This window comes from Macrobrachium rosenbergii, chromosome 13, assembly GCF_040412425.1.
Source record: "Macrobrachium rosenbergii isolate ZJJX-2024 chromosome 13, ASM4041242v1, whole genome shotgun sequence".
Taxonomy (NCBI): Eukaryota; Metazoa; Arthropoda; class Malacostraca; order Decapoda; family Palaemonidae; genus Macrobrachium; species Macrobrachium rosenbergii.
The window spans coordinates 45,068,455-45,096,412 of NC_089753.1; the positions used below are offsets into that span (position 1 = coordinate 45,068,455).

The following is a 27,958-nucleotide window of genomic DNA, read 5'->3' on the forward strand; positions in this document are numbered from 1 at the left end:
TGCACCCCACTATTTTCTTCGAGAAGTGTCCAGACGTGGAATGCTTAATTTCAAGTTCATGTGAAATATTCTGAAGAATTATAAGAATTTTCTCTTCACTATCTGTGATTTGGTAAATTAAAATTAAGGTGAAATGTTAATTCAAAGATTACTCTTTTACAATAATTACGGTCAAAAAAGGATTTCAAGCGGCTGATAAAAACCACATCTTAAAGGTTGTACCCACAAAATCATTAATGGAAAAACTTTAAGAAAATTAGTTCCATAAATGATAAACTAAACGAAAATATGTTGAGAAGACTTAAAAATGGCAAAGTGGTTACTTACTCAAAAGGTGAGAGAAGAGGTGAAATAAAGTGCTAAAAGTTGAACTCTGTAGAAATGTCACTGGTTACCACATATATATGTTAGAGGCAGATAGCGAAACCAGGCATTTCGCAAACTGCCTGAAATTTCAGGCAGACAGCAAAATGCACTTAGGAAAGTTTGATCCCCACAGGGGCTAGTACTAAACACGGCGAAAGTGATTCACCTACACTGTTTCGCCGTGTTTAGTACTAGCCCCTGGGGGTTCAAATGTATTTTGCCGTGTTTAGTACTAGCCCCTGGGGGATGAAATGTCCGCAAGTGCATTTCGCCGTCTGCCTGAAATTTCAGGCAGTTTGTGAAATGCCTGGTTTCGCTATCTGCCTGTAACATATACAAACAAAATACAGACACACAGATATACATACTGTGTATAAATATGTGTGTATACACATAAATACACACATATATATATTAAATATTATATATATATATATATATATATATATATATATATATATATATATATATATATATATATATATATATATATATATATATATATATATATATATATATATATATATATATATATATATATATATATATATATATATATATATATATATATATATATATATAGAGAGAGAGAGAGAGAGAGAGAGAGAGAGAGAGAGAGAGAGAGAGAGAATTTTTCCCAGTGGCTTCTTCCTACGGCATTCCAGAAGGCAACCCATGAAACGAAACGCGAACTGAATTCGAAGCACCGGTAAAAAAAAAAAAAAAAAAAAGTAACACAAAAATCTTATGTTTACTTTTGGGAGGACGTGAACGGCAAATATCGAACGTGCGGCTATAATGTAGAGGATGGGTCCCAAGCAATGCGAAGAGAGCAGATGTGTGGGCGTCTCTCGTGTGCCTGCGTGGGCGTGAGCCTTGTGTGGGTGTAACCACAGAGAGAGAGAGAGAGAGAGAGAGAGAGAGAGAGAGAGAAGAGGTGGGGGATGAGATTCGGTCTGTCAGAATTTGTAGGCAACACTGTCAACTTGATAGATGTATGTCTGAATACTGTGCTTGTCTTTGTTACCAACATATATTAATTTAATAATTTAATCAAGCGTATGTCATGTGCAAAAGCATATATATGTATGTATGCATACATGCGAATATATGATTATGTATTCAGGCATATAAACACGACATATATAAGGCGCTTAAATTTAGTAACGGTATGTATACATACGATAACAACTGCAGCCATATAAACACATATGTAGGTGCCTACTTAATCTATTAGTGTTGCATGTTTAGAGAAAAATATAATAACATGCATATTTATATTCCCTTACATTTAAGTTCTACCGCAAAAGGGCGAGTGTTTCAAGTCCCATAGAAATTTGTAGAAGGGGTCAAGAGTGGAGCCCCACAAAGAACGAATGACGGGAAGGATGAAGGTATGGGACTTCAGAGGCGACGCCAGATGCAATCAATGTGCAGAGGCAGATAAATTCGACAGGATCAATACTTTTTGACCTTCTTTACAAAAACTGAATTTTCAAGGGCACCAGTTCTTCGCACTTCTGAGCATGATTTTACGAATAGCCTGTTTTCTCTAATATGGGATCCAGTGGGCTAATGAGCTAGAAAGCGTAATAATCTCGCAAATTATTTTAGTTTCCAGTTTATTTTGAACATAATCTAAATGTATAAGAGTGGGGAAAGTCTAACTTTTCGTCTTCTGAATACCCTGTTTTCTCTAAAAGGGGTTCCAGTATTCTAATGAGCTACCAAGCGTAATAATCTCGCAAATTATTAGTTTCCAGTTTATTTTGAACATAATTTAAATACATAAGAGCGGGGAAAGTCTGACCTCTCGTCTCTCAACAGCTTCAAGAGTGGAGTATTAAGCCAGCAACCGACGAGAGAGAGGGATTTCTTTCGGAACAACTAGCGGTGGGCGTGTCCTACAGTGCCGCGGGGGCGGAGCATCACGTGCATCTCCTGGCTAAGCTCCTCCCACAAGACCCTTTCAACAGAGCCTTTGTCATAGAGACGCTCTTTGACTTGAGGGAAATCAAGTTTTACACAGAAGTAAGTGTTTCCTTAATGAGTGAGAGAGATAAACGCTTTGTTAATTACCACCAGGTAGTTGCTTTGTTAATGACACAGATGCAGGTGCTTTGCTAATACACAGAGAGGCGCATTTGCTTTGTTAATGAGATGTAGGTAAATGCGTTACTAATGAGATAGATTTGGATGCTGTATGAGGCAGGTAGGTACTTTGTGAAATATAGATAAATGTATATGCTTTGAAAACTAACAAATGTATATGCTTTGTAAATAGACAAATGTATGTGTTTTGTTAATGAGACACAGGCGTAGGTGATTTCTAATTGTAGTAGACGTTTGTTACCTTGTTAATGAGTCCGAAAGGTGTAAGATGAGTTAATGTGATTCTTAGACTGCAAAGGTACGTAACATGATACTGAGGTGAAGCTGTGTCCTCCACCTTAATAAGCAGGTATTCAGTTTATGAGATAATGGTAGGTCTTTTACTACGAATCTACACCTCTTGGTACCTCTCAATGATGTAAATACAACTGATTCGTTAATGAGCTTCATAGGTGTAGTATATAAATGCTGCTGAACTGTACAGGTAGGTATTATGTTAAAGGACCACAAAGGAGATAATTTTCTTAGTTAATTACACAGGGAGAAAGAGGTGGGTGCCTCTTCAATGAGGAACAGAGGTAAGCCTATTCTTGTTAAGCTGCAGATGTTTATCCTTGATAAATATAGTTACACTGTATTATTATTATTATTATTATTATTATTATTATTATTATTATTATTATTATTATTATTATTATAATCAAAATGCAAAAATATTACCATGGAACAAATCTAAAAGGTCACTGACTCGTCAAGAAAGCTTCCTCAAAGTAGAATGCCCCAATACGAAAAAAATAAAGAAACTAACAAATGAACACAAGCAGGAACCTTTTCATGAATCTCAGACGACAGACGACAAAAGATGACAGATGTCACATGATTACAGTCCTTTACTGTAAACAAAAAGAATATATATTCTTAAATACGTCACAGATGAGCATTCGCTAATGGGAACCACATGTGAGAACAAAGATTGCGTACAACGGAATTAGGTGATCTGTTATGGAGGGACAAACGTGAGAAATTTGTAAAAAAAAAAAAAAAATTAAGGTTTCATTTTTCTACATCGATAATGGAAATATGACACCTATGATTTTTAATTCTGAACTCTCTCAGTGTATGATGTTAACAATGCACTTGACAGACGATGCATCGAAATAACTGTCAATTTTAAAACTTAAAAAAAAAAAGTAAGTTAAATAACTGGTATGTATTAAGGCAACTCACTGAAAACGAACAAAAAGCCGAAGATTTTTCAACTGAAGGAAATATTAAGGTCACCAGAATAAATTCTTTTATATTTAATCTATGCCATTGTTTCAGTTAACAAAAAGGTCGAAACTGGATTACATTTATCAACCTGGGATGAACACTTTTCTACGGTGTTGCAGTTTTCCTCAGTATAAAATTAATAGCAGATAGTCGGACAGACACACAGACAGACAGGAGAGACAGACAGACAGACAGACAGACAGGCAGACAGGTGCCAGAAAAGGCTGGAATGTCTGGATAATACCAGTTGATGCAATTAAACTTGGAATCGGTCCGTCAGTAACAGGGCAAACCAAAAGTTGTTCCAGCTCAGTGTCAGTTACAGATGCCTTTGGCTGTCAGAGAGAGAGAGAGAGAGAGAGAGAGAGAGAGAGAGAGAGAGAGAGAGAGAGAGAGAGAGAATCACAAATAACTGTGTTACTGATGCATTTTAGATGTCAAGAAGCCAACGCATTTTTTTCTCGTGACAATATCGAATTTTAATTAATTATTAAATTAATCATTTCTGTGAAAAATTAACTTTAAGATGCAATATATGCAGCCTTAAAGTATTCAAAATTTCAATACAAACACATATATACTTATAAATATATATATATATATATATATATATATATATATATATATATATATATATATATATATAGAGCCTCGATATCAGTCGGTTACAGCAGCAGCTTATGGACTTCGTAGAGGTCTATCGCGGGTTCAATAAAGCCGGCTGATCTAGAGGCAGACACTTTGCTATCCGTGTAGACATCCCGGGATTATATATGTAATCAACGGATAGGTTTGCTTAAAAAGCAAATGGATGTTACAGACTAAATACACACACAAAACAAAGCCACTACAACACCTTCTAAAAACATAACAAACATCTCACACGTCTCGAACTCTCGCCATATGTAACTTCTCGCTGCTGGGGAGAAAGGGCGTTGGGTCTGGTATGATACATGAAACATAACCGGGGTCTAACGATGTCAGGCAGGGCAGCCGATCGAGACCACAGGTTTACCCCAAAGCCAAATCAATTAGTCCTTCAAAATAGGCATTTCTTTTTTAACACAAAAATGGGAATAAAAAAGTCACGTTAAAGAAAAGAAAAGATATATATATATATATATATATATATATATATATATATATATATATATATATATATATATATATATATATATATCTAATAATAGGGCACTATATAAAACGCCAAAAGTAGAAAATATATATTTCAGAGACCAAATATATGCAAGTATATACTTACCAGTATAGTTTATCTCTATATATATATATACCTTTTGGCTTTTTTATGAGCTCCTATTATTATATTTCTTTTTAACAGAAAATATTTATAGTCATACACATATATATATATATATATATATATATATATATATATATATATATATATATATATATCCACTAACAACAGATGGATGAAATGAAGAAACAAAACAATAATCACAGCCACATTCACACCATATATATATATATATATATATATATATATATATATATATATATATATATATATATATATATATATATATACAGTATTTATATGTATATACGCCATCGTCCACTGATTAGCTAGGTTCGATTCCCGCACGAGGCTGAAGGCATTTGCATGGGTTATGTTGAAGGCCATCTCATCGGTTGACCCAAGCCGAAATTATGCAAATATATATAAATAAATAAATAAATACATATATTTGTGTATGCTTACCTTGTGCTGTTTTTATTCCAGTTAAACACGGCATTAACTTATGGTGAGCATAACCTTGACCTTGTAAAACTTAGGGACAACGTGTTTACAATGACCTTAGAGGGATGTAATAAAACACTAATGACCTGACAATGAGAAACTTATAGATAGAGAGTGACCTCCAATCACCTTAGAGTGAGGATTTGAGAGAGAGAGAGAGAGAGAGAGAGAGAGAGAGAGAGAGAGAGAGAGAGAGAGAGAGAGAGAGAGGCTCAGGATGTCCAAAGATAAGGAACCGTTAACTTTAACCCAATAAATAATTCCGTTCAGCCAGAATTCAGCGCTTATGACATTTCCCTTGGAACCTGCATCTATAATTCGGAGGAGGTTTCTTCCTTTTCTGAATGTCAGGTAATGCCTTCAGTAGAAGGATGGCGGAATATGGATCGTTCCATAAACTTTCACTCTACGATCGTTTATCCTCAAATATACCCTTTCCTTCCATTTTGAAACAAGTAACAGTTGCACTCTCGTGTAGAGAAAGCGTTCACAAAAATTGAATGAACACATGTTTCTTAATATCCCATCGCAATATGAACCATAAATACAATTATTATTATTATTATTATTATTATTATTATTATTATTATTATTGTTGTTGTTTGTTATTTATTATTATTATTCAGAAGATGAACCCTATTCATATGGGGCCATTGACATTAACTTGAAATTCAATCCTTCCAAAGAATATTGTGTTCATTAGAAAGAAGTAAGAGAAGGTAATGGAAACAGAAAGAAGAGACCACCTATCAAAAAAAAAAATTAATTAACAGTAAATAAATAGAAAAAATGTAAGAAAATTTAGCACTTCTACTCGAAGTTTGCCCGCCGTTTGAATGTCTCCTAAATGTATAAGTGTGTGCATAACATAACCTTTTCACATTTTAGAATACTCTAGAAGAATCACAGGTGTTCTATTTCAACAAAACAGTGCATAAAGCGACCATGGGTAGAAGTGATTCAAGTATGTTCAAATGGGGCCACGCCCCCCTCCAAGGGTGATTCGAAGGTTCTTCAACTGGGTTCAAGGTTTGTATTGATAAGCGTTCAACTAAAATGGTATGATGAGGTCAAGAAGTTAAAGGTCATTGTAATGTATTCACTGTTAGCATGTCGTCTTATTATGAAATCAATTACTTACCACAAAAACTTTACAGGTGCATCTTTTACTGAAAACACTTTACAAGTGCATCTTTACAGCAAACACTTCACAATTGCACCTTTTAAAGCAAACACTTTACAAGTAAATCTTTTAAAGCAAACACCTGACAAGTGAATCTTTTACAGCAAACACTTTACAAGTGCATTTGTTACAGAAAACACTTTACAAGTGCATCTTTTCAAAGCAAACACTTTACAAGTGCATCTTTCAAAGTAAACACTTTATAAGTGCATCTATTACAGCAAATACTTAACGAGTGCATCTTTTACAGCAAACACTTTACAATTTACATCTTTTACAGCAAAAACTTTACAAGTGCATCCTCTAAAGCAAACACTTTACAAGTGTACCTTTATAAACAAACACTTTACAAATGCATCTTTCAAACCAAACACTTTACAGGCATATCTTTTAAAGCAAACATTTTATAAGTGTACCTTTAAAAGCAAACAATTTACAAGTGCATCTTTCAGAGCAAACACTTTACAAGTGCATCTCTTATAATAAGTAAGATAAGGTTAACTAATACTGCTTCCCCCTTGAGTATCTAGTTTTAGGATTCTAATGAAAATCTTTTCATTGCAGATAAAGCCCGCCCTTGAGGGCGTCGAACGACAATACCTAACGGAAGACTTAATAGAACCATCCTGGGCACCAGACCTCTACTACGCAAAGCACAAGGAAGAAGCAGAGTCCATACTGGTGCTGGCTGACATGTGCCAAAGGGGATACAAAGTCCAGGACCTCACGCAGGGACTGACTGTGTCCCAGGCGAAGGCAGCTCTCGTGGCTATTGCGAACGTCCACGCCGCTGCCCTCACCTTGCAGATCAAGGAGAAAGAACCACTCCCACAGAAATACCCCTACCTTCTGTCGACGGACCAAGCAGTCGAATCCTTCAACTGCCTGATTGACCGAGGCCTTCCATTACTCCTGAAGTTCCTAGAATCCCGTAAGGACCGCGCTGCTGTGCGAGAGGGCCTTCAAAAATACTCAGGGAAGGATTCGACGGAGATCCTCCGAAGCGTCTTGGCGCCCTCCGATAAGCTAAACACCCTCGTGCACTGCGACTTCTGGTGCAACAACCTCCTCTTCAAGCAGGAGGACGACACGCCCAGATGCTGCATCATCGACTGGCAGATGGTCATGTACGGGCGCCCGGCCATCGACGTGGCCATGCTCATCAGCACGTCCCTCGAGCCGGCGGAGAGACGCAAGCACGCGCCCGCGCTCATCTCCGACTACTGGGACGCCTTCATGGCCAGATTAGGTCAGTTCGGCGTCGAGAAGGACGCTGTTAAATACACTAAGGAGGATCTAGACGAGGACTACAAAGCTGCCTTGGCTATGTCGGCCTTGGTGGTCGTAGGAAGCGTGGACATTGCCTTAGGGTCGGCCGGCAGAGAAGAGCGCGTCCTGAACCTCCTGGCGGATCTCATGAATGACGGGATCCTATGAAGACCCCCGGCCGAAAAGAGGGAAATCCATCTTAATGTAAATACTCGCATTCCTCTAATGATAATCGTTCGCTGATACTCCCCCCTCCCCCCCTTCCCCCCGTATGGATAAGAGCAACGAGCTTAATATGAAAATGTATATGTCTTTTGCGGATGATGTGCCTGAGCAAGGATGGAAGGGCTGCTGTAGAATTATTTTGATTAATGCAGTTGAAACTTATTTCATTTTATCAAATGGTTTTTTTTTTATTTCTACATAGGTATGTCCCCAATAAATGACAACCTTGATTTAAGACGGAGTGCATATTTTGTCATTTCCATAACCGAGTGTTATGGCAAGGTATATAAGGAAATAGTCTGTCAAGCAAAAGAATAATTTCTAAAGCATATATATATATATATATATATATATATATATATATATATATATATATATATATATATATACTGTATATATATTATATATATATATATATATATATATATATATATATATATATATATATATATATATATATATATATATATATATATCGAAAGTAAGGGGCCTACAGAAGTTTTTTATCTTTTTACTTGAGAAAAATAATAACCGTTACGATCATTTCTAATATGGAAGGCGAACTGACTGTTGGTATGAGTATATCATGTTTCGTGACTTAGGCTGAAGGATATTAGATCAGTATCACAATATAAACTAAAACTTTTCGTTACTCTATCACAAGGGTTGCTAACTACTTGCCTGGTTCACAAACGGTGGTGCACATTTAGATTTTTGGTAACTTATCTACTTCCTCTGTTTACTGTGCCTGGGATATATTTCAAAATATGTTTGAAGACACCAAATTAAAGAAGCGAAGATGTGGATGTCGTTTCTCAACGTAAGATATTTAAAGAATAAAACGAATCATCTGTTTAGCTATTTTCGACTCAAGGAAACCACATCTGACCGATCTTGGCCTTAAATAATCATGGGGTATCATTTGCTGAAAACCTCTGTCGAGTGTTTATCAAAACAGCGTATCTGCATTAACACGATAACTAACACGTTCAAGTAAGGAAGTGACAGTAATGTCCAGCTGTTTGGTCACGGAAATCATCAACGGTCCCAGACCACGGCTACACATTCTTTGAGATATATCTTCCTGCCTTCTTTTGCATGATAGGTACAGTGATTTCTACTTAGTTTACTTACTTTAAATCACTGGCAAAACGGAAATAATTTACCGTCGAAAATTCATCCAAGAATATTTCCAAATGCTTAAAATTATATGACTTTCATGGGTAAACTTTCAGACAAAAAAGGAGAATGAATACTGTGAACCATACATTTCTATAGACGCTAACATAACGAGTTAACCTAATGCATCTCTGTCGGCTCTTTACAAATGCAAATAAATAAGCGTTCCTGTGTCGAGACCAGAGAGAATTTAAATGTTTACCTAAGGTTACAAAGGAACCAAATGTAATTCGCGAAAATCTGCCATAACAGAAGCCACAGAAACATTTGAGTCTTGATGAAAATACAGCAAACAAAATTTAGAAGACCAAATCTAAATCATAAAGTAAAATGCTACACTTTACGTGATACCACTTCGGGTTCCTAATGGTAAATTTTCCTTTATTCTTCTTTGCTTCTGATTCTTGTTTTGTTACACCAGATAACTTAAGATTTCACCGCCTATAATATAGAACTATCACTCTCTAGAACCGAATATAAACACAGATATACTGTTTATATGCTAAAAAAAAAAGGAACACCATTATTATTGTAATACTTAATACTTTTTTTTCTCAGTTGTACTGTGTGATAAACAAATGCATATTCTCTGTCTGTTCACCTGCATTAGTTATAAACTACCCCACCTGTCCACCGCTGGCCCTCACCAAAATACAATATTCTTATCGCTGGTACTGGGAATACGTTAGTTATGCACAGGAAAAGTATATACACGTATATACACTGGGGGACTACGGTTCTGAATCCGTATATTTTGTATTTCGTTTATTTCCCTAAGATCGTCATTAGGTGAATCATACTCCACGGGCAGATTCGCCGGAGATTCATCTTTCCAGTTGCGAAAATGAAGCACTTTGTGATTCATCCTAGTTTTATGAGACGGAAGCACTTGAGAATTCAAAGTTTCAAGTTTCGAGAGTGAAGCACTGGTCTGATAGGTCTATGGTTTGGAAGCAATTATCCTAAAACAGTAGTCTAAGTTCTTGTTTAGGCGAATACACAGTGCTGTCCCGTTAAATGAAACACAGAAATACGCAGACATTCATACATATTTGTGGTGTGTGTGTGTATTATATATATATATATATATATATATATATATATATATATATATATATATATATATATATATATATATATATATATATATATATATATATACTGTATATATATATACATTATATATATATGGATATATATATATATATATAATATATATATATATATAATATATATACACACATTATATATAAATGGATATATAAATATATATATATATATATATATATATATATATATATATATATATATATATATATATATATATATATATATATATATAAACTTATCCTACATGATGAAATGAATATTTATTTTCTTCAAACTGGTATTCCCACAATAAAAGCCTTATTACATGGTAATCTTTAGTGACAAGAATACAGTAATAATTTCCGTTATAATACTGAATATGACAAAAAAACTTATATACATTTTTTTAAAATCGTATTTCAGATGAGCCTATTTTATAAACATCGATTAAAGCAAGGAGGCAATGAAAGTTATACCGTGAGTCCTAGTCTGGATGTAAAGTACTCTCCACAGTGGGATATATATATTATATATATAACGTTCGGGTCTAAAATATATAACGGGATATATCCCCTTTGCGTCCACGAAGTCTATCAATGATTGTTATAACGGGAGATATAATAAGTTCGAGTTTGAAATTATAATGGTGATCGACGTAACGGGATATATTCTGCTAGCGCTCTGTAACTAATACTCTGGGCGAATAATTATGTGTTCTTAGCGGTGTCTGTGTTCATAATATTATAATAACGACTTATGGCCAAATCTCGCTTCTCTGGACCCTTGCTTGTACGCGCACACCAATTACTGACATATTTATCAAGTATTTCTGTACTCACTGCTAAGGAACAAATGTAAAAAAAAATAATAAAAGTCAACAAAAAAGAACATTATTATGTTTTGTGGAAATGATTTACATGAATTTTTCGATCCCCCTTTATTTTTAGATATTGTTGAAGTTCTGTAACGAAACAATAAAGAAGAATTGCTAATTTTACTTTATGTGAGTTTCAATGTCCTCTTTATGCTCGCAAATTTGAAGACGCAGTATTTGTAAAATGCTTCATCAGATTCAAAAGAATTCAAATATAAAAAATTATTCGCCATATAAAAGGTCATTATAAAGTTAGGTAACACTTTCTATCTGATAAATAAAATTCTTGAACATTTAAAATTTTTGATCTACACAAACAAAATAATCTTACTGTACTGAAGTTCCAAGTTTCGTGTTTTTCTCTATAAATGTTACGATATAGCAAAAGAAAATATACATGATTTCCAGAACTGAGATCTTTTGAAATGGCACCTTACTGTACAGTAGACTGATCTACAGTGTATCAACTGATTTATCAGGAAGCGCAAATGAATTTTATAACTAAAGACATACAAAAGAGAGAGAGAATTTTTAGACCTGAAAAATGCAAGTATAACAATGTACGCACATTTGCATACTGGGAGTACTGTAATTGCTTTACTTTTTATTATTTGTTTACTGGTTGAAAATTTACATGCTAACCTCATGTATATATGTATATGTGTATACATATATAATTATATATATATTTTATATTTATATATATATTACATATATTATATATATATATTATATTATATATATATGTATATATATAAATATATATGTTGCACCATAAGTAAATACTCTAGCCAAATAAACGAATTGTGCAAGTCCAGTTATATAATTTAGCACATGAGCAATCACACTACAAATTTATCACCTTTATATATATTTTTGTATCAAATAAAACTTAGCTGAAGGATCAACAGTAACGTTCAGTTAAACATCACACATGGGAGCACAAAAGAACGGCGCAAGTAATTTGAGAGTGATGGAAAAGTAAATTACATAAATTATAATCATTATCGCTTTTGAGTTTCAATACCAAGCCAGTAGTGTTCCAATCATGAAGCAATTGTCCTTTCGTATCAATGACCATTAACTCCAATTCAGTTCAATTCAAAGTCGTTGTATTCTTAAAGAGTAAAGAAAAGTTTGCAACATATACGACAGAGGTATTCGGGTATATGTCACTAATAAAGGGATTTTAGTTACGTGATTGCATGTAAAGGTTGAGGAATAGTAAAAATACTGATGCAGGGCGGAATAATAAAGTTCATTGTACTGGGAATAAATTATATGGCTTGACTGATAATACGTGTCAAATAATGCAACTATTACATGTGGAGTCCATCTGGGTGATATGATAATACCAGTATGAGACATCAGCTTATGTGTCATGAACATATGAATTTCACTCGTCAAGCAAGAAACTGTTCTGAAAAAGGTACAATCAGGTCTCACAACACTGCATGAATGCCCTTTTCCAACTGCGGTTAAAGCACGATATAATATAAAAAATAACGTCTGCTACCAGCACTGCACATGGTTAATGTGAAAATTTTTATTGTGCATTACTTCCCACGAGTACCTGTTCCTTCACAGCAGCCTTGAAAGTAATCCAAATAAAATACTGTATTGGGTTGAAAGTAATCCAAATACATTACTGTAGTGGGTAGAGAGCAATCCAAATAAAGTACTGCAGTGGGTTGAAAGTAATCCAATGGGTTGAAAGTAATCCAAATAAGATACTGTAGTGGGTCGAAAGTAATTCAAATAAAATACTGTAGTGGGGTGAAAGTAATCCAAATAAAATATTGTAGTGGGTCGAATGTAATCCAATTGAAATACTGTAGTGGGTCAAAATGAAATCCTGTAATGGGTCGAAAGTAATTTAAATTAAATACTGTAGTGGGTCGAAAGTAATCCAAATAAAATGCTGCAGTGGTTTGAAAGTAATCCTCATAAAATACTGTAGTGGGTCAAAAGTAATCCAAATAAAATACTGTAGTGGGTCGAAATTCAAATAAAATAATGTAGTGGGTCGAAAATAATCCAAATGAAATACCGTGGTGGCTCGAAAGTAATCCAAAACAAAGTGTAGTGGGTCGAAAGTAATTAAAATAAAATACTGCAGTGGGTCGAAAGTAATTCAAATAAAATACTGTAGTGGGTTGAAAGTAATCCAAATGAAATACTGTAATGGGTCTAAGTAATCCAAATAAAATAAGGTAGTGGGTCGAAAGTAATCCAAAACAAAGTGTAGTGGGTCGAAAGTAATCTAAACAAAACACTGTAGTGGGTCGCAACCGGGGATAAAATAATGGTATGGTCTGGGTACTTCATTCCGGCCCCCTCTTTAAAATACCATTAAAGGCTTCTGAAATTATTAGCATCAACATTCAAAACAGTAAACTTAATCACATCAATTGCACTGACAATTGGCTTGATAACAATTGCATTGACAATTGGCTTGATAGCAACTTGCACTGACAATTGGCTTGATAACAATTGCATTGACAATTAGCTTGATAACAATTACACTGATAAATGGCTTGATAACAATGACACTGACAATTGCCTTGATGACAATTGTAAATTAAATCACCACCCCCCCATAAAAGTGAATCATTAAAAATCCGGAAGTTAACAGGCCGAAAAGACAAGAAATTAATGGGGATTGTCACATTAATTGGGGGAGGACAGCGTAGGTATGAGCTGAAAAGGAAGCATAGAGCATTTAGCTAACAACCCTCCAAGCAGCTGTGAGTTTCTTGTCAGCCCGCTCTACACGCCATTAGATAAAATAGGAAATATGTAAAAATATAAGAGTGCCCAAGTACGGGAACTCAAACTCTATAGACAGTGGGGTACCTAAGCAACACCAAAGGTTTAGAAACTTGCAATAGCAAATGGAATAGATGTGACATCTACTGTATGATGACTTCGCTGTCGTATATCACGACAGAGACACTTCCATCAGGAATATGAAAAATCTGGAAGGAGATGTTGATTGCTCCTATCATAAAAGCAAACAATTTTTCTCATCTCTATGCAAGTTTGAACCATACAATTCCTTCCCTCAGCCGTTATCTTATTATGTTCATTTGTCAGTTATTTATCAAGAAGCTACATTTACAACGGATTCAGCCACCAGCATCAAATAGTGTAGTAGCCATCCGTAAAATCTAAAGGCAAAAAGCGTTCAAAGGAGCTTAAAAAAAAAATAAGCATAATATCAGCTTATCTAGTACTCATCACCTTAGAGATCTTTAGAGTAATTGAAATTTGCCTTTGAACCAGATGGAAGAGCATTTGCATGATGCAGTCTTCCTCCTCCTACTCCTCCTCCCTCCATTCCTCGTTCCCTCTCACTCCTTGGCCCATATCCTCTTCCTTTTGATATATAATCTCTGGGAATACCAGCGTTAGTTGATCTCCTGCTTTCATCTCGCTGAAAGGTCGGAGACCCTGGAGGAAATTACGAAGGAAGGAAGGCTCGCCTTGTCCTGACAGAGAGAGAGAGAGAGAGAGAGAGAGAGAGAGAGAGAGAGAGAGAGAGATTACTACCTGCTTCTGCCGTCTCTGCAGTAGAATGAACTCGGAGTATTTAAAAAAATGGTTCTGACAAGAGGAATCTTAGCAGACTGTTTCCCAGCATCGAAAAAATATAGTCAAGGCATCTGAACCATCTAGTAAAATGTACGATTTCCCGAAATCCGGGAAAAAGCAAGGAAATTTACGTCGTGGGAATATTTGCACATGCGAAAAAAATCACTACTTTGTCACGTACTAATAGAGGTTTTCGTGCAATTGACAAAGAATCTTTCTTTAATCCCATAATTATATAGTAATCTTTGCTGATACATCCTTGATATGAGCATCCCTGTGAGCAGATTAGGTACAGCATTTGGTAATACGATCGTTACCAGTGGATCTACGAGAACCTTGATGAAAGGCATCCAGAGTCCATTAATTTGCAAATACGTCACGAAAATTGTGCCTCGTTAGTACAGTGCCCAGTTCCAGAGGTGCTTCATTTCCTTCACTACAAACCTGTGGACTAGTCTTCATGGTATTGATTTCAATGTTGATGTCCATAGGTTGAAGAAGCTGAAGTAGTCCCATCTCCTTAACACTTTCAACTTTTTCTAAAAACTTTTATCTTCAAGTTGGTTCCTTTATTTCTATTTATTTTACATCTTTCCCATCTTTGCAATGTTCTGCTCTTTGCTGTTTTCTCGTATTAAAAAAATATTTGGGTATGCGATTCTTGAAGGCTTGCTTAGCAAGTCAATCATCCATCTGTCTTGATCCAATTAAAATCCAGCTTAGGTTTAACTTAAAAAAAAAAGTTACGAGAACACTGAATGGTACATCATAATAAAATGTACTACAAACGACCACTTATTAATAGGCTGATAATAATACTACGAACTGTGAACACTCAGGTACAAACGTTCATCACCAAGCAAGTGGTCTAGAGCAGGAGGTCTATTTGCACTTTCCCCCAAACCGAATTTAGTGATTGCAGGTACGCATCAGTCAGTTGGCGTGGAGGCTGGAGGGGTCCACAGCGTTTATGCTTAATGGTTCACTAATGGACGAACATTTGGAGACCCAAACCCCCGTTCCCCCTTTTCTTCTAATATCCTGTGTGTGTGTGTGTGTGTGTGTTCCCCTTTCTTTTAATACCCCCCTCTCTCTCTCTCTCACTCTCTCTCTCTCTCTCTCTCTCTCTCTCTCTCTCTCTCTCTCTCTCTCTCTGTTCCCCTTTCTACTAATACTCTCTCTCTCTCTCTCTTCTAATACCTCCTCTCTCTCTCTCTCTCTCTCTGTTCCCCTTTCTTCTAATACCTCTCTCTCTCTCTCTCTTCTAATACCTCCCTTTCTCTTTCTCTCTCTCTCTGTTCCCATCTTTTTTCTAATATCCTCCTCTCTCTCTCTCTCTCTCTCTCTCTCTCTCTCTCTCTTTTTCTCTCTCTCCTCTCTCTCTCTCCCTGTCTCTCTCTGTTCCCACCCCTTTTTTCTAATGTCCCTCTCTCTCTCTCTCTCTCTCTCTCTCTCTCTCTCATCTCTCTCTCTGAGCTCTCTCTCTCTCTCTCTCTCATGATGCGGGAACGCTGGAGCAAGGTGCATGATGACTTTGGATGCGCTAATGCTGAAGCCGCCTCCTCTTGCTCTATTGTACTGAATATAAACTCATTAAAAAAACAAAGTGCCTAATGACTATAAATGCAATTCTCTCTCTCTCTCTCTCTCTCTCTCTCTCTCTCTCTCTCTCTCTCAAGATGCATTTTTTAATCTCTTAACCGGGAAGTCAGCGAATCGTAATAACGAGTTTTCGTATCAAATATTTATGATTGATCTTATATTAACCAATTTATTTTTTAATGGTGGGTAGCCAGTGAACGGCAAACCAGGAAAGGTATTTTAAACTAAAAAAATTAAAAGAGCCGAAGAATATCTCGATGCATTTTTATTTTTCAGGCGACAGCGATGAACCCTGATTACAGGATTCGGGAAGCAAGAACCAACAGTTCTCTATACTCTATACGTAAATGGTATCTAGAAAACTTTTTTTTCAAACTAACATAAAATCTATCATTAGCAACAAAAGAATCTCTGAGCGAACCGTAACTAACTTTCGATGCGGAAATTTGGATTAAAGTTATTGGTGGCGGACAACAAACTATAATCGCTCATGATATTTATCATTGTAGGTAAAATTTCACGATACTGACAACATCTATATAACAGAAAAAAAAACTGTTCTTATAACGAAAGATTGACTGTATAGAGAGAAAAAGATGCTAATTTCAGGATTTATTTCATTACAGAACAAATCACGCTTTCACATAGTATTTGATATTTCGGCTGTAAATTTCAGGCAAACTAAATGAGTTATGGTATTCTTGAAATATAATTTCCTTTCTTTACTTTTTCTTTTTAACAGTTACCGAAATTTTTTCATATATAATATATGTATATATATATATATAATATATACATATACATATGGTATATATATATATATATATATATATATATATATATATATATATATATATATATATATATATATATATATATTATATATATATATATATTATATATATATATATATATATATATACATATATATATATATATATATATATATATATATATATATATATATATATATATATATATATAAAATGCGTTTTTCCGTACCTACCCAAATGAAAACCAAGGTCTGTACGGACTGTACGGATATTTTTTTTTTTCAATATACACTGCCTAGAATTCAATTTATTATTCTATGTCGCAAAAGTATAAAAATTCACATTCACATTTTTTTGTTTTTTCTTAATAAAATGACTATAAAAATATAAATGTTTCCAAGGACCTCTCTCTCTCTCTCTCTCTCTCTCTCTCTCTCTCTCTCTCTCTCTCTCTCTCTCTCTCTCTCTCTCTATATATATATATATATATATATATATATATATATATATATATATATATATATATATATATATATATATATATATATATATATATATATATATATATATAACACTTCAATAATTGCATGATAATGGAGCTGTATGCATATCAACCTCCATCTCATTTCGGGGATATCAAGGGATATTTGAACCAGAGAAGGAAACCAGGTAAACATCACCTGCCCAACATGATATACAACTTTCACCCGCTTACTACATTCAAGTAAAAAATGCGTCTAAGTTTCTTCGGAGCAATCGAGTACAGCGTATAATGCTGTGTGAAAATCGCAGCCACGGCCCATGAAACTCTTAGGCGCGGCCCATGAAACTTTCAGCCATGGTCCAGTGGTGGGCTGTGTTGTCACCTATAGCGGTGCCAGATGCACAATCATGGCTAACTTTAACCTTGAATAAAATAAAAACTACTGAGCCTGGAGGGCTGCATTTTGGTTATGTTTGATGACTGGTGGGTGGATGATCAACATACCAACTTGCAGCCCTCTAGCCTCAGTAGTTTCTAAGATCTGAGGCGGGCAGAAAAAGTGCGGACGGACAGACAAATAGCCATCTCAATAGTTTTCTTTTACAGAAAACTGTACCTTAAACCAATTACATTTTCCTGGCCACTTTACTTTCAGAGAACAATAGTCACCAAAACACTCCAGCCAAGTTACTCCTATATTTCTGGCTTCCTCTCTGAGCCGACCCAAAGACCACATCGTCCTCGTGTGTTCTGGTCGATGGGAATAACTCTCTCCGCCTCCAGTAGAGTAAACAGAGGCCATACGCAGGTGAAAGGGCATAATTACTTCCCGAGCAACATGCGTTTTCAGATGCCCACTTTCATGTGACTCTCGTTCCTTGTTTTGTGGAAAAGTCAATCATAATTATTGTAGTAACTCCTGTTCATATAATTCAATCAATCAGCCTTTTTATAGGTCGATTTTTGTATTGTTGTAGATTAAAACTAATGCAACAACGTTTTAAACATCAATTCAATTATAACTTGCCCCCAATTGGAAACTTTTAAAATCGACGAACGAGTATGTGAATGCAATTAATGTTAAATGACGCTTGCACAGATGATGATGAAAAATACCAGCACAGGCGCAACCACGATTTCAGTTGTGTGTGTGTGGGGGGAGAAATGTGGCAATGACCTAATTTCACGCATATTTTATTATTTTTTTTATTATTTGTAATATTTTCCTACTGTTTTGCTGTTATCGAACATGTACACTATCTTTTTTGTGGACTGTAAATTGTAATGTATTAATTAGACTATTAAACCACTTTGATTTTCTCAAGTGTTTACCCCTGCCTACATTTAGAAGTGGGGAAATTGTTGACCCCTCTGAAAGACCAGTTACAGTGATAAAAATCCAAACACACGCGCACACACACACACACACACACATATATATACAGTATATTCATTTGAATGATCACTTTCCTTCCGCCAGAGATCGGGAAATATGACAGACTTTAAATAATATCCTGCAAGTACAAACAGATTTGATCAATCTATTGGGATTGAGGTCTCACTGTAGTATGTACGGTAAGCCCTAGCATCAGACCGGTATGATTTATTTTATTTTATTTTATTTTTTCTGCCTCATCCCTCTTTTCTGTGTTGTGGAGCGGGAACATGCAATGCAATCTACATAAAAATGGTACAGAATAAAATAAATATGTATATACCACTGTTCTGGTCTAAGTGATGGAAGAATATAAAGAGGAAAATAAGCCAATAGATATGCAACCAACATATCCTCTCTCTCCTCGCCCCCGCCCCTCTCTCTCCCTCTCTCTCTCTCTCACTGCTTTTACCTATTTCGCTCCATTCTGACCATCACTAAGAAGGCCTCTTCCACTTCGTTAGGTAGTAAAAGACGAGAAGATTACAACCAAGGAGGAAAAAGAGTCTGCCTCTTTACCCTGACGAGAGGTGGACACGGATCGTCGATAGTGGGAAGGGAAGGAAAAATATGACTCAGGCAAAGTGGAAGACTGCATATTCCAAGAACTTTTGGAAAAATTAATTCTCAGAGATTCTCGAGAGTTTTACTGCCGTTTAATGCAATTTTAGATGGAAATTAAGAGAATTGTCAAAGGAAATTTGTTAGATTAACATCTACTAACCTGCACGAGTGGTTAATTCGATTTTACCGTTTTATTATTATTATTATTATTATTATTATTATTATTATTATTATTATTATTATTATTATTATTATTCTATTGGAGCAAACATTCACATGGAACAAGTAAAAAGTCCCATTAACTTGCTAAGCCACGCTACAAAGAACAGAAGGTTTACATGCTAGAAAAAAAGTAGGAATAATATACATGTAAAAAATATTAACAGTAAGTCAATGGTGCACAACCCCTCAATATTTACAGTACAGCTTCTCATAAACTTACAAGCATCAACTTATCACAACACTGCCAGGAATTCAGTTCCACCGTTTTGCAGTAAAGAATATAATTATGACCTCTGGCACTGAGCATTGTGACATACTGGCACTTGGACAGGCTATGGACGTTGATGCGCTGCGACTTAAGTAATGGACTCTCATATCAACTATCACTTTTAGTGATGGTTAAAACCTTCTGCTGATAATTAACTTATGAAACAGGGCCAAACACGGGGCTCCCTGAAGCTGATCTATATTATCATGTTTAGGGAAAAGGAAAACCCCGCTCCCAAGCTGAAAATGTCTAAAGAAAACAGCAATACCCCAGGAATGGCAAAACGAAATGTCTGAAGGAAGTGGCATTAATGTTACCTCCACTTTTTACAAGAAAGGTCTCGCCAAGAACACCGAGTTTCAGGCAGCATTACGTGATATACTTTTCAGAGGCTGGGAAAAAGAAGCCTGGAGCTTTTTAGATCCAGTAAGAGCATTGTTACTTATGCGTGATGAATCATGCATTGGGAGCCTGGTGCGAGATCAGGTAATTAATAATGTCTTCGTTTTCCTGGAGCTCACCCTCATCTCTCACTGACTGCACAAGTTAATGATCTTTCAGCATCAGTAGCAGATAAATGCAAGAATTTCACTTCGAAATTACCAGAAGACCTTAACAAGGCAATAATATACTAAGCAAAATCTGGAGAACAGACTCTTGACCTTAATCTTATCCACTGCTCAAGAAGACACTAATGAATCACACAGGTGAGAGGACCAAACATACGAAAATTGGTGCTGATTTTTCCTATAACACCCAATCAGCTTCGCCGGAACTTTCACCTATGCAGCTGAATTTCCCGAAAACTTTCCCAGCATTTCTCGTGGTAACGGGAGCACTTCCGTTATGAGCCGATTACGTGAGCGGGAGATCTTTACTGTCGACCTCTTGGGGTTATTTTTAAGAACGAATTTGCTGCGCCTGAGGTAAAGTTGGGTACTTCCGAAGCAAAGCGTATAATTATCGGTAGAGAGAGAGAGAGAGAGAGAGAGAGAGAGAGAGAGAGAGAGAGAGAGAGAGAGAGAATTACAAGATCAGATTCCCCATTTCGGGGGTGGGGAATTTCGAAGGAACACTTTCAACTCAAACAATCGAGTTGCACAGTAACTTACTCATTCACTATTCTCGACATATTACAGAACCTTTGATATTCATCTTCAAAGCACACATCTACGCGTAGATGATTCTTGCCATTACTACAAAGGAAAAGATACTTCTCTCACTCTTACTTAAATAAAGCGGCATTCTACCTGGCACTGACGTAACAGCCTCTTATTGTACAAAATCTTACTGAGAATCAAAGGGGTAGCTCTTTCTGAAATAAACCCCACTACGTGGAAAACGTGTAGGTGATATATACCGTATATAATACACAAAGGAAATTGAATTAACAAGTGGGGAGGAAAACTTTCCCAAAATCTTGGAGAGAATGTTTAGCTATCATCTGACGCATTTCCTCGTTAAGTAAGGATGGCGTCAGGATTTTCGAGGCGTGGGATTATGTGAGATGACGCTGTATGTACGTTCGCCAGAAGTGTCCAGGTTCCGGTGAGGAACGTGTGTTTGTGCGTGTCTTTTGGGCGTAGTCCCAAGGTATGAAGGGATTAGGTTGAGAGAAAGGAATCATTAGAAGACCAACATTAAACCTTTTGAAAAGTCTCGAAAAGTAAAGCCGAGACTTGTGTTGTTTGTGATACCAGAACTGATTTGAACATTGCGGTTTCAAGGTAAGAATCATATCTATTTACCAAACTGCAGATTGTTTTTTCCATTTCTATAATATGTATTTTGTTTAAGCATTTATGGTTGAATAACGTGGAAGGAATTCCCATATCTGTATTTTTTTGTGCTTTGAAACTAAAGAAGATTTTGCTTGTCTTCTTCAGATGTTTCGCTGAGCAAGAGGTCGAGACTGTACTCTTTGGGAATATACTAGACTTTGACCTATTTTTGACCTGTTTATTTTATTTGATGACCAAGGTGTTAGTCACTAGTATTGGTTGGTCTAGAATCATTAATTCGATGGATTGTGTATCAGAATTTCCTTTAGTTACGATTTCCATTTATATGTCCGTAGCTTTAGCTGAATTACTTTCGTTAAATTTGCAAATAAAGTCTAGTTTTGGATCTGGGTGTTTAATTCCAGTAGACCTTTATCTGAGGCTAGATATAGGGAAGGGAGTCCACGAGGGAGAAGGAATGTGCTGACCCAACGCTGAGCCATCGCTACCAGAGAATCTCAGAGATGTAAATTGATATGGTGCTGTTTCTAAAACAGATGTCGTAAGATATTATGACCCTAATTGACCTTTGTAGGGTTTTATATATATATATATAGGGTTTTATATATATATATATATATATATATATATATATATATATATATATATATATATATATATATATATATATATATATATATACATATATCCAACATCTTCTAAAAACATAACAGACACCTCACACGTCTCGAACTGTCGACCTAACCGCCCAGTTCTCCTCGCTACTGGGAGAAAGGGAGCTGGGGATTGGTACGATACACGTACACATCGTTACCGGGGTCTAAGCGATGTCAGGCAGGGCAGCCGATCGAGGCCACGGCCAACCCCAACGCCAAATCAAAGTTCTTCCAAAAGAAGGCACCGTGCTTACCCCATATAAAAATGGGAAAAAGCACGTTAAAACGAAGAAGATATATATACAGTATATATATATATATATATATATATATATATATATATATATATATATATATATATATATATATATATATATATATATATATATATATATATGTATATATATATGTGTATATATTTATATATATATATATATATATATATATATATATATATATATGTGTATGTAGTATTAAAAATAAGCAGCCTTCCGTAATAGGGGATGGTTTGAGATAAGACAACAACAGTATATAACTGCCATACTGAGACTAGTTCATTGTAGCCCTCACCGTACAATTACAAAAATACACCAGTTAAGAAGCACTTGAAGGATACTACAAGAAACCGAAATTATAGGTGCTAATGAAGAGTACAACTGAAAGCAAATATTGCAAATCCTAACGAAATGTTTAGTGCGCAAGTTGATTACAGTGGATCAAGTATTGTTTCATACGCAACTGATTCCGTTACTCAGTGAAATTTTTCACAAATTCTAACTTGAGCGGCAACTTAACGGTCTTATTTTACACAAAACTACAGGGAAAAAAAAGAATGACTGTAAAACAACGAGATCTAACCCCAAAGGAAGCAATAGAACCCCACTTAAAAAAACAGAATTATTACGCTAGATAACTTGCAATCAATTAATCTTAGAAATAAGTTGGCCATGCGAGTCGTGTTAAGCATCTAATACTCGACCCATTATTTTAGAAAAATTCTGAAATAAACGAAACAGATGCAAAATAAAACAAACAACAAGTTAAAAATAAGCCTAAATTTTTCCGGCGCAGTCGAGTTTTCTGTACAGAGTATAATGTTGTATGAAAACCTCAGCCGCGGCTAATGAAACTTTCAGCCACGCCCCGGTGGTGGCCTGTGTTGTTGGTACCTAAAGCGGTGCCAGACGCACGATCATGGCTAACTTTAACGTTAAATAAAATAAAAACTACTGAGGTTAGAGGACTGCAATTTGTTACGTTTGATGATTGGATGGTGGATGATCAACATACCAATTTGCAGCCCTCTAGACTCAGTAGTTTTTAAGATCTGAGGGCGGACAGAAAAAGTGCGGACGGACAGACAAACAGCCATCTCAGCTGTTTTCTTTTAAAAAAAAGTAAAAATAGAAATCAAGTTTACCAATCGCACAACGGAGAGGAGACAATATTGCATCCAAAAACCTCCCTCCCTGTCTGTATAGCCATTAAAACGATGCAGTCTGTCTACAATAAAAATAAAAATGAACCCTGTTCGTCCATTTAAGCTTTTATTGCTCTGCAACGCTCTCTGTTCAAGGGAGGCCATTGAGAGATCGATTGGAGCAGGAGGAGGAGGAGACCACTTTCCTCTATACTTTGCTGAGTCTTTCAGCGCAGCCTACATATGGAGAGAGCTACAGCTATAGGCGTCATACTCGATAATCTTTCAAGTAGCATCCACTTTAAGGGCAGGGAATTTACGGATTTAATTGTATTAAGGTAATAAAAGTGCGTATGTCAATGCTTACACGTGCAAGCAAATCATTCATACACACAGATAAATAAATAAATAAATAAATATATATATATTATTTATATATATATATATATTCTATATATATATATATATATATATATATATATATATAATTATGTATATATTAGTCTGCTAAGTAAAGGACGCCAGTCGAAAGGCCTCGCAGCACCCAAGTGTTTCTCTTTCCTTCGTGGATTTTGTCTTTATTTATATATTCATCAGGTTCCATATTTTCGTGATGCAGTTTTACATACGTATATATATATATTTTTATATAAATATATATATATACAGTATATATATATATATTTTATATAAATATATATATATATATATATATACTGTATATATATATATATATATATATATATATATATATATATATATATATATATATATATATATATATATATATATAATTATATATATATATATATACATATGGTAAATGCTGAGACAAGATGAAAAATGGACAACAGATTTAGTGTCTACTGTAGAGGTTTCTTATCATGTCGAGGTTAGAGAGAAAGAAATGCTTATGGTAAAAAAAAACATTCTTTTATAGAATAAAGTTCTGGAGTTCTAGTAAGTACGAGGATATGGTTTAAAATGACCCCATTAAGAAAACCTACTGGTGAATAATATTAAGAATCTAAGTAAAGCAGAAAAACAATAAAATAACCTATGGAATAACTATGAACGCACAGGCTCTGACAGGAACGGGAGTCCTGTGAAAAGAATTGCGCTACTACAGGATTGCCGAAAACCTCTGCAGGATAAAAATTATTATTGGCTGCCAGAGTTTGACAGGCATTTCCAAGAAGTCTGGACAAAGAAATGCGCACGTGCAATCAAAATGCAATTAAAATCGTTAGCAAAACTGTATTAATTTTCTTTTCATATTCCGCCCCCAAAAAAAAAAAAAAAATGACGATCTGAAAAATGCGCTAAAGTGACCTAAATAATTCGAGGTAGGATAAAAGGCCCTTCCCATAACTGCATATTTATCCATTCCAACCACACCTTAATCAATTCTCAAAATATACAAGACATCAACAGTCACACATTTCCACTTTGAAAAGGTACATTTTTTTAATTTCAGCTCTTTTTCGTTTCTGTTCCGAAATGAATAACGTTAAATACACAGACTTCAGGAGAACGTACTCTTGACGTATCCTGTCTAAGAAACATATCTATCATTATCTGAGTCTTATTTCTGCAAACTATTACAGGTACTTGTGCTCTCGGAGAGAAGAGTAAATTTAGTTGAAAAAGGTTCAAAATGGCATTTGGAATCAAAAGGATCGTCAATCGAAGCTCAGTACATCGATATGTGTGTGTGTGTGTATGTGTGTTTGTGGATGAGTGTTTACGTAGACTTCACAAATGTATCTAAAATGTATACAAGCATGGACGTATTTCCCTCAGATACGCTATACGCACATGTATAACATAAAATTACAATGGAAATAAAAAAACTGTTCAATTCAACAGCAAGCGACTTACTTTATGGCATGAGCTTACCAGGCACAAAATTAAACTAAAACGCTTTCAAACGAAAAAATTAAAAGAACAGCTCTTGTAACGTAGCAAAGGTGGAAGACAGAGAAGGAACGAAACCTAACAGACCAATAAACAAGCTACATAAAGACTTGGCCTTAGGACTCGATGCAGTGAAATGTGTTGCGTTACAACACAATCACACGTAATGTATTTAGAAATTAATACAAAAGCGGTATCTCAAGTCATGAAAGATGCTTTCTCTAAAAATTAATGCTTAATTGACCTTGGCCAACCTTTTCCTCCATATTCCCATGACCTCTTTTATCCTTTCATTTTATCATGACTCTTATATACTTCACTTTTTTTATTTGCAAATGCAACAGCCACATCTCGTTTCCATTGAAAAGGATTGTTTTAACAGTCCTGATATGCTTTCTAACTTTAGCCTGCTGTGACGCGCTTATTTTCTCTCTCTCTCTCTCTCTCTCTCTCTCTCTCTCTCTCTCTCTCTCCTTCGCCTGTGCTGTTTGCCCTTATCAAGGATTTTAAAATAAAAAAAAAGTGGGTGGAGATGGATGTGAAGGTTTAGATTGGCTTAACGATACAAAATTGGAAAATCCCCAATATGCAGATGATGCAGTTGTAATCAGCAGAGCTACGCAAGATTTACAAAGCTTGCATCATTCTGCAGAGATATGGGAGTTACGATAAAGATAAGGAAAACGGAAATAATGACTGAATACAATGGGATGAGATGACGCTAGACGGAGAAAGGTTTAATGAAGCTGAGTCTTCCAATTACTGAGGAAAAATTATATCCAATTAATGCAGGTTCTCGTGAGGTGGTATTTAGTGAAAGACAAAAAAAAAAGACAAATAAAAAAATGGTCAGGCTGGGTAATATTTGCGAATTAAATAGACTGAAACTGCATACGAAAGAAAGATTATACTTTAGTCTAGTGTGGCCTGTACGGACAAAAATCGTGGTATGACAATGAAACTGTGTAAAAGATGTTGTCGAATTAAGAAAAACTTCAAGAGGAATATTTGGAGTCAGATGACTGGATAATGTGAGAACTGATACCATAAAAGAAATCACGTAAGTTCCATATGATGAAAAGATAGTGATTAAGAGGAAATGAAGATACTGCCCTTCGCATCACCTCAGGGTGACAGTGTGGGATGTTGAAAGACCCTTCATCTACTTGGAACCGAACTAAGAGACCGAAGGCTGGAGATAAGTGGAGATTCGTGAGAGTGAATACACAGGGAGGGCATGAGTGGCGGAATTGTTCACAAAGGACCTGTGCGTTCAAATGGTGAAGATCTCTCTCCTCTACAACTTCTACAAAGGTTTTAGTTTTCTGTAAAAGAAAACTACTGAGAAGGCTATTTGTCTGTCCGTCCGCACTTTTTCCTGTCCGCCCTCAGATCTTAAAACTACTGAGGCTGGAGGGCTGCAAATTGGCAAATTGGTAAGTTGATCATCCAACCTCCAATCATCAAACATACCAAATTGCGACTTTCTAGCCTCAGTAGTTTCTATTTTATTTAAGGTTAAAATTAGCCAAAATCGTGCGTCTGTCAGCTTTGACAGGACAGGCCACCTCCTGGCCGTGGCTGAAAGTTTCACGGGCCGCAGCTCATGCAGCATTATACGCTGCACAGAAACTCGATTGCGCCAAAGAAACTTCGGCGCATTGTTTACTTAATTTTTCATTTTTGCTTTCCCTCGTTTTCCCATTCTGCAGCTCTTCTGTGTAATATTAAGTCTGTTCTGAACGACTCAAAGTTCACTATGACCGAAATTCATATAAAAATATGAAGATTTGTTTGCTCTAAAATCAAAACTTGAGGAGACGCATGTCTCTGTTTTATCTCATTTATAGGTAAAATAATAAGGCAAGTTATAAAAAGGGTGGAGACAAGAGACGCAAGTTAGCAAAAAAAAAAAAAAAAAAAAAAACTGATGGAGAAAATAAAGAGGCG

At 35.6% G+C, this 27,958-nt stretch overlaps 1 protein-coding gene and 1 long non-coding RNA gene across 3 annotated transcripts in view; one reads left to right on the forward strand and one right to left on the reverse strand.

Moving 5' to 3' along the window:
* LOC136845260 (uncharacterized) overlaps positions 1-11,454 on the forward strand; it is a 46,264-nt gene extending 34,810 nt beyond the window's left edge. The window contains exons 3-4 of one of the 2 annotated variants that reach the window (XM_067115375.1): positions 2,194-2,397; positions 7,260-11,454. In XM_067115375.1, the coding sequence (XP_066971476.1) occupies positions 2,194-2,397; positions 7,260-8,132 (1,077 nt within the window). In that variant the 3' untranslated portion in view covers positions 8,133-11,454. The remainder of the gene's footprint in view (positions 1-2,193; positions 2,398-7,259) is intronic. The other variant, XM_067115376.1, reaches the window with a different exon arrangement.
* The window catches only part of LOC136844681 (uncharacterized), a 255,134-nt gene that overhangs the window by 156,527 nt on the left and 70,649 nt on the right, over positions 1-27,958 (reverse strand). The window lies entirely within an intron of this gene.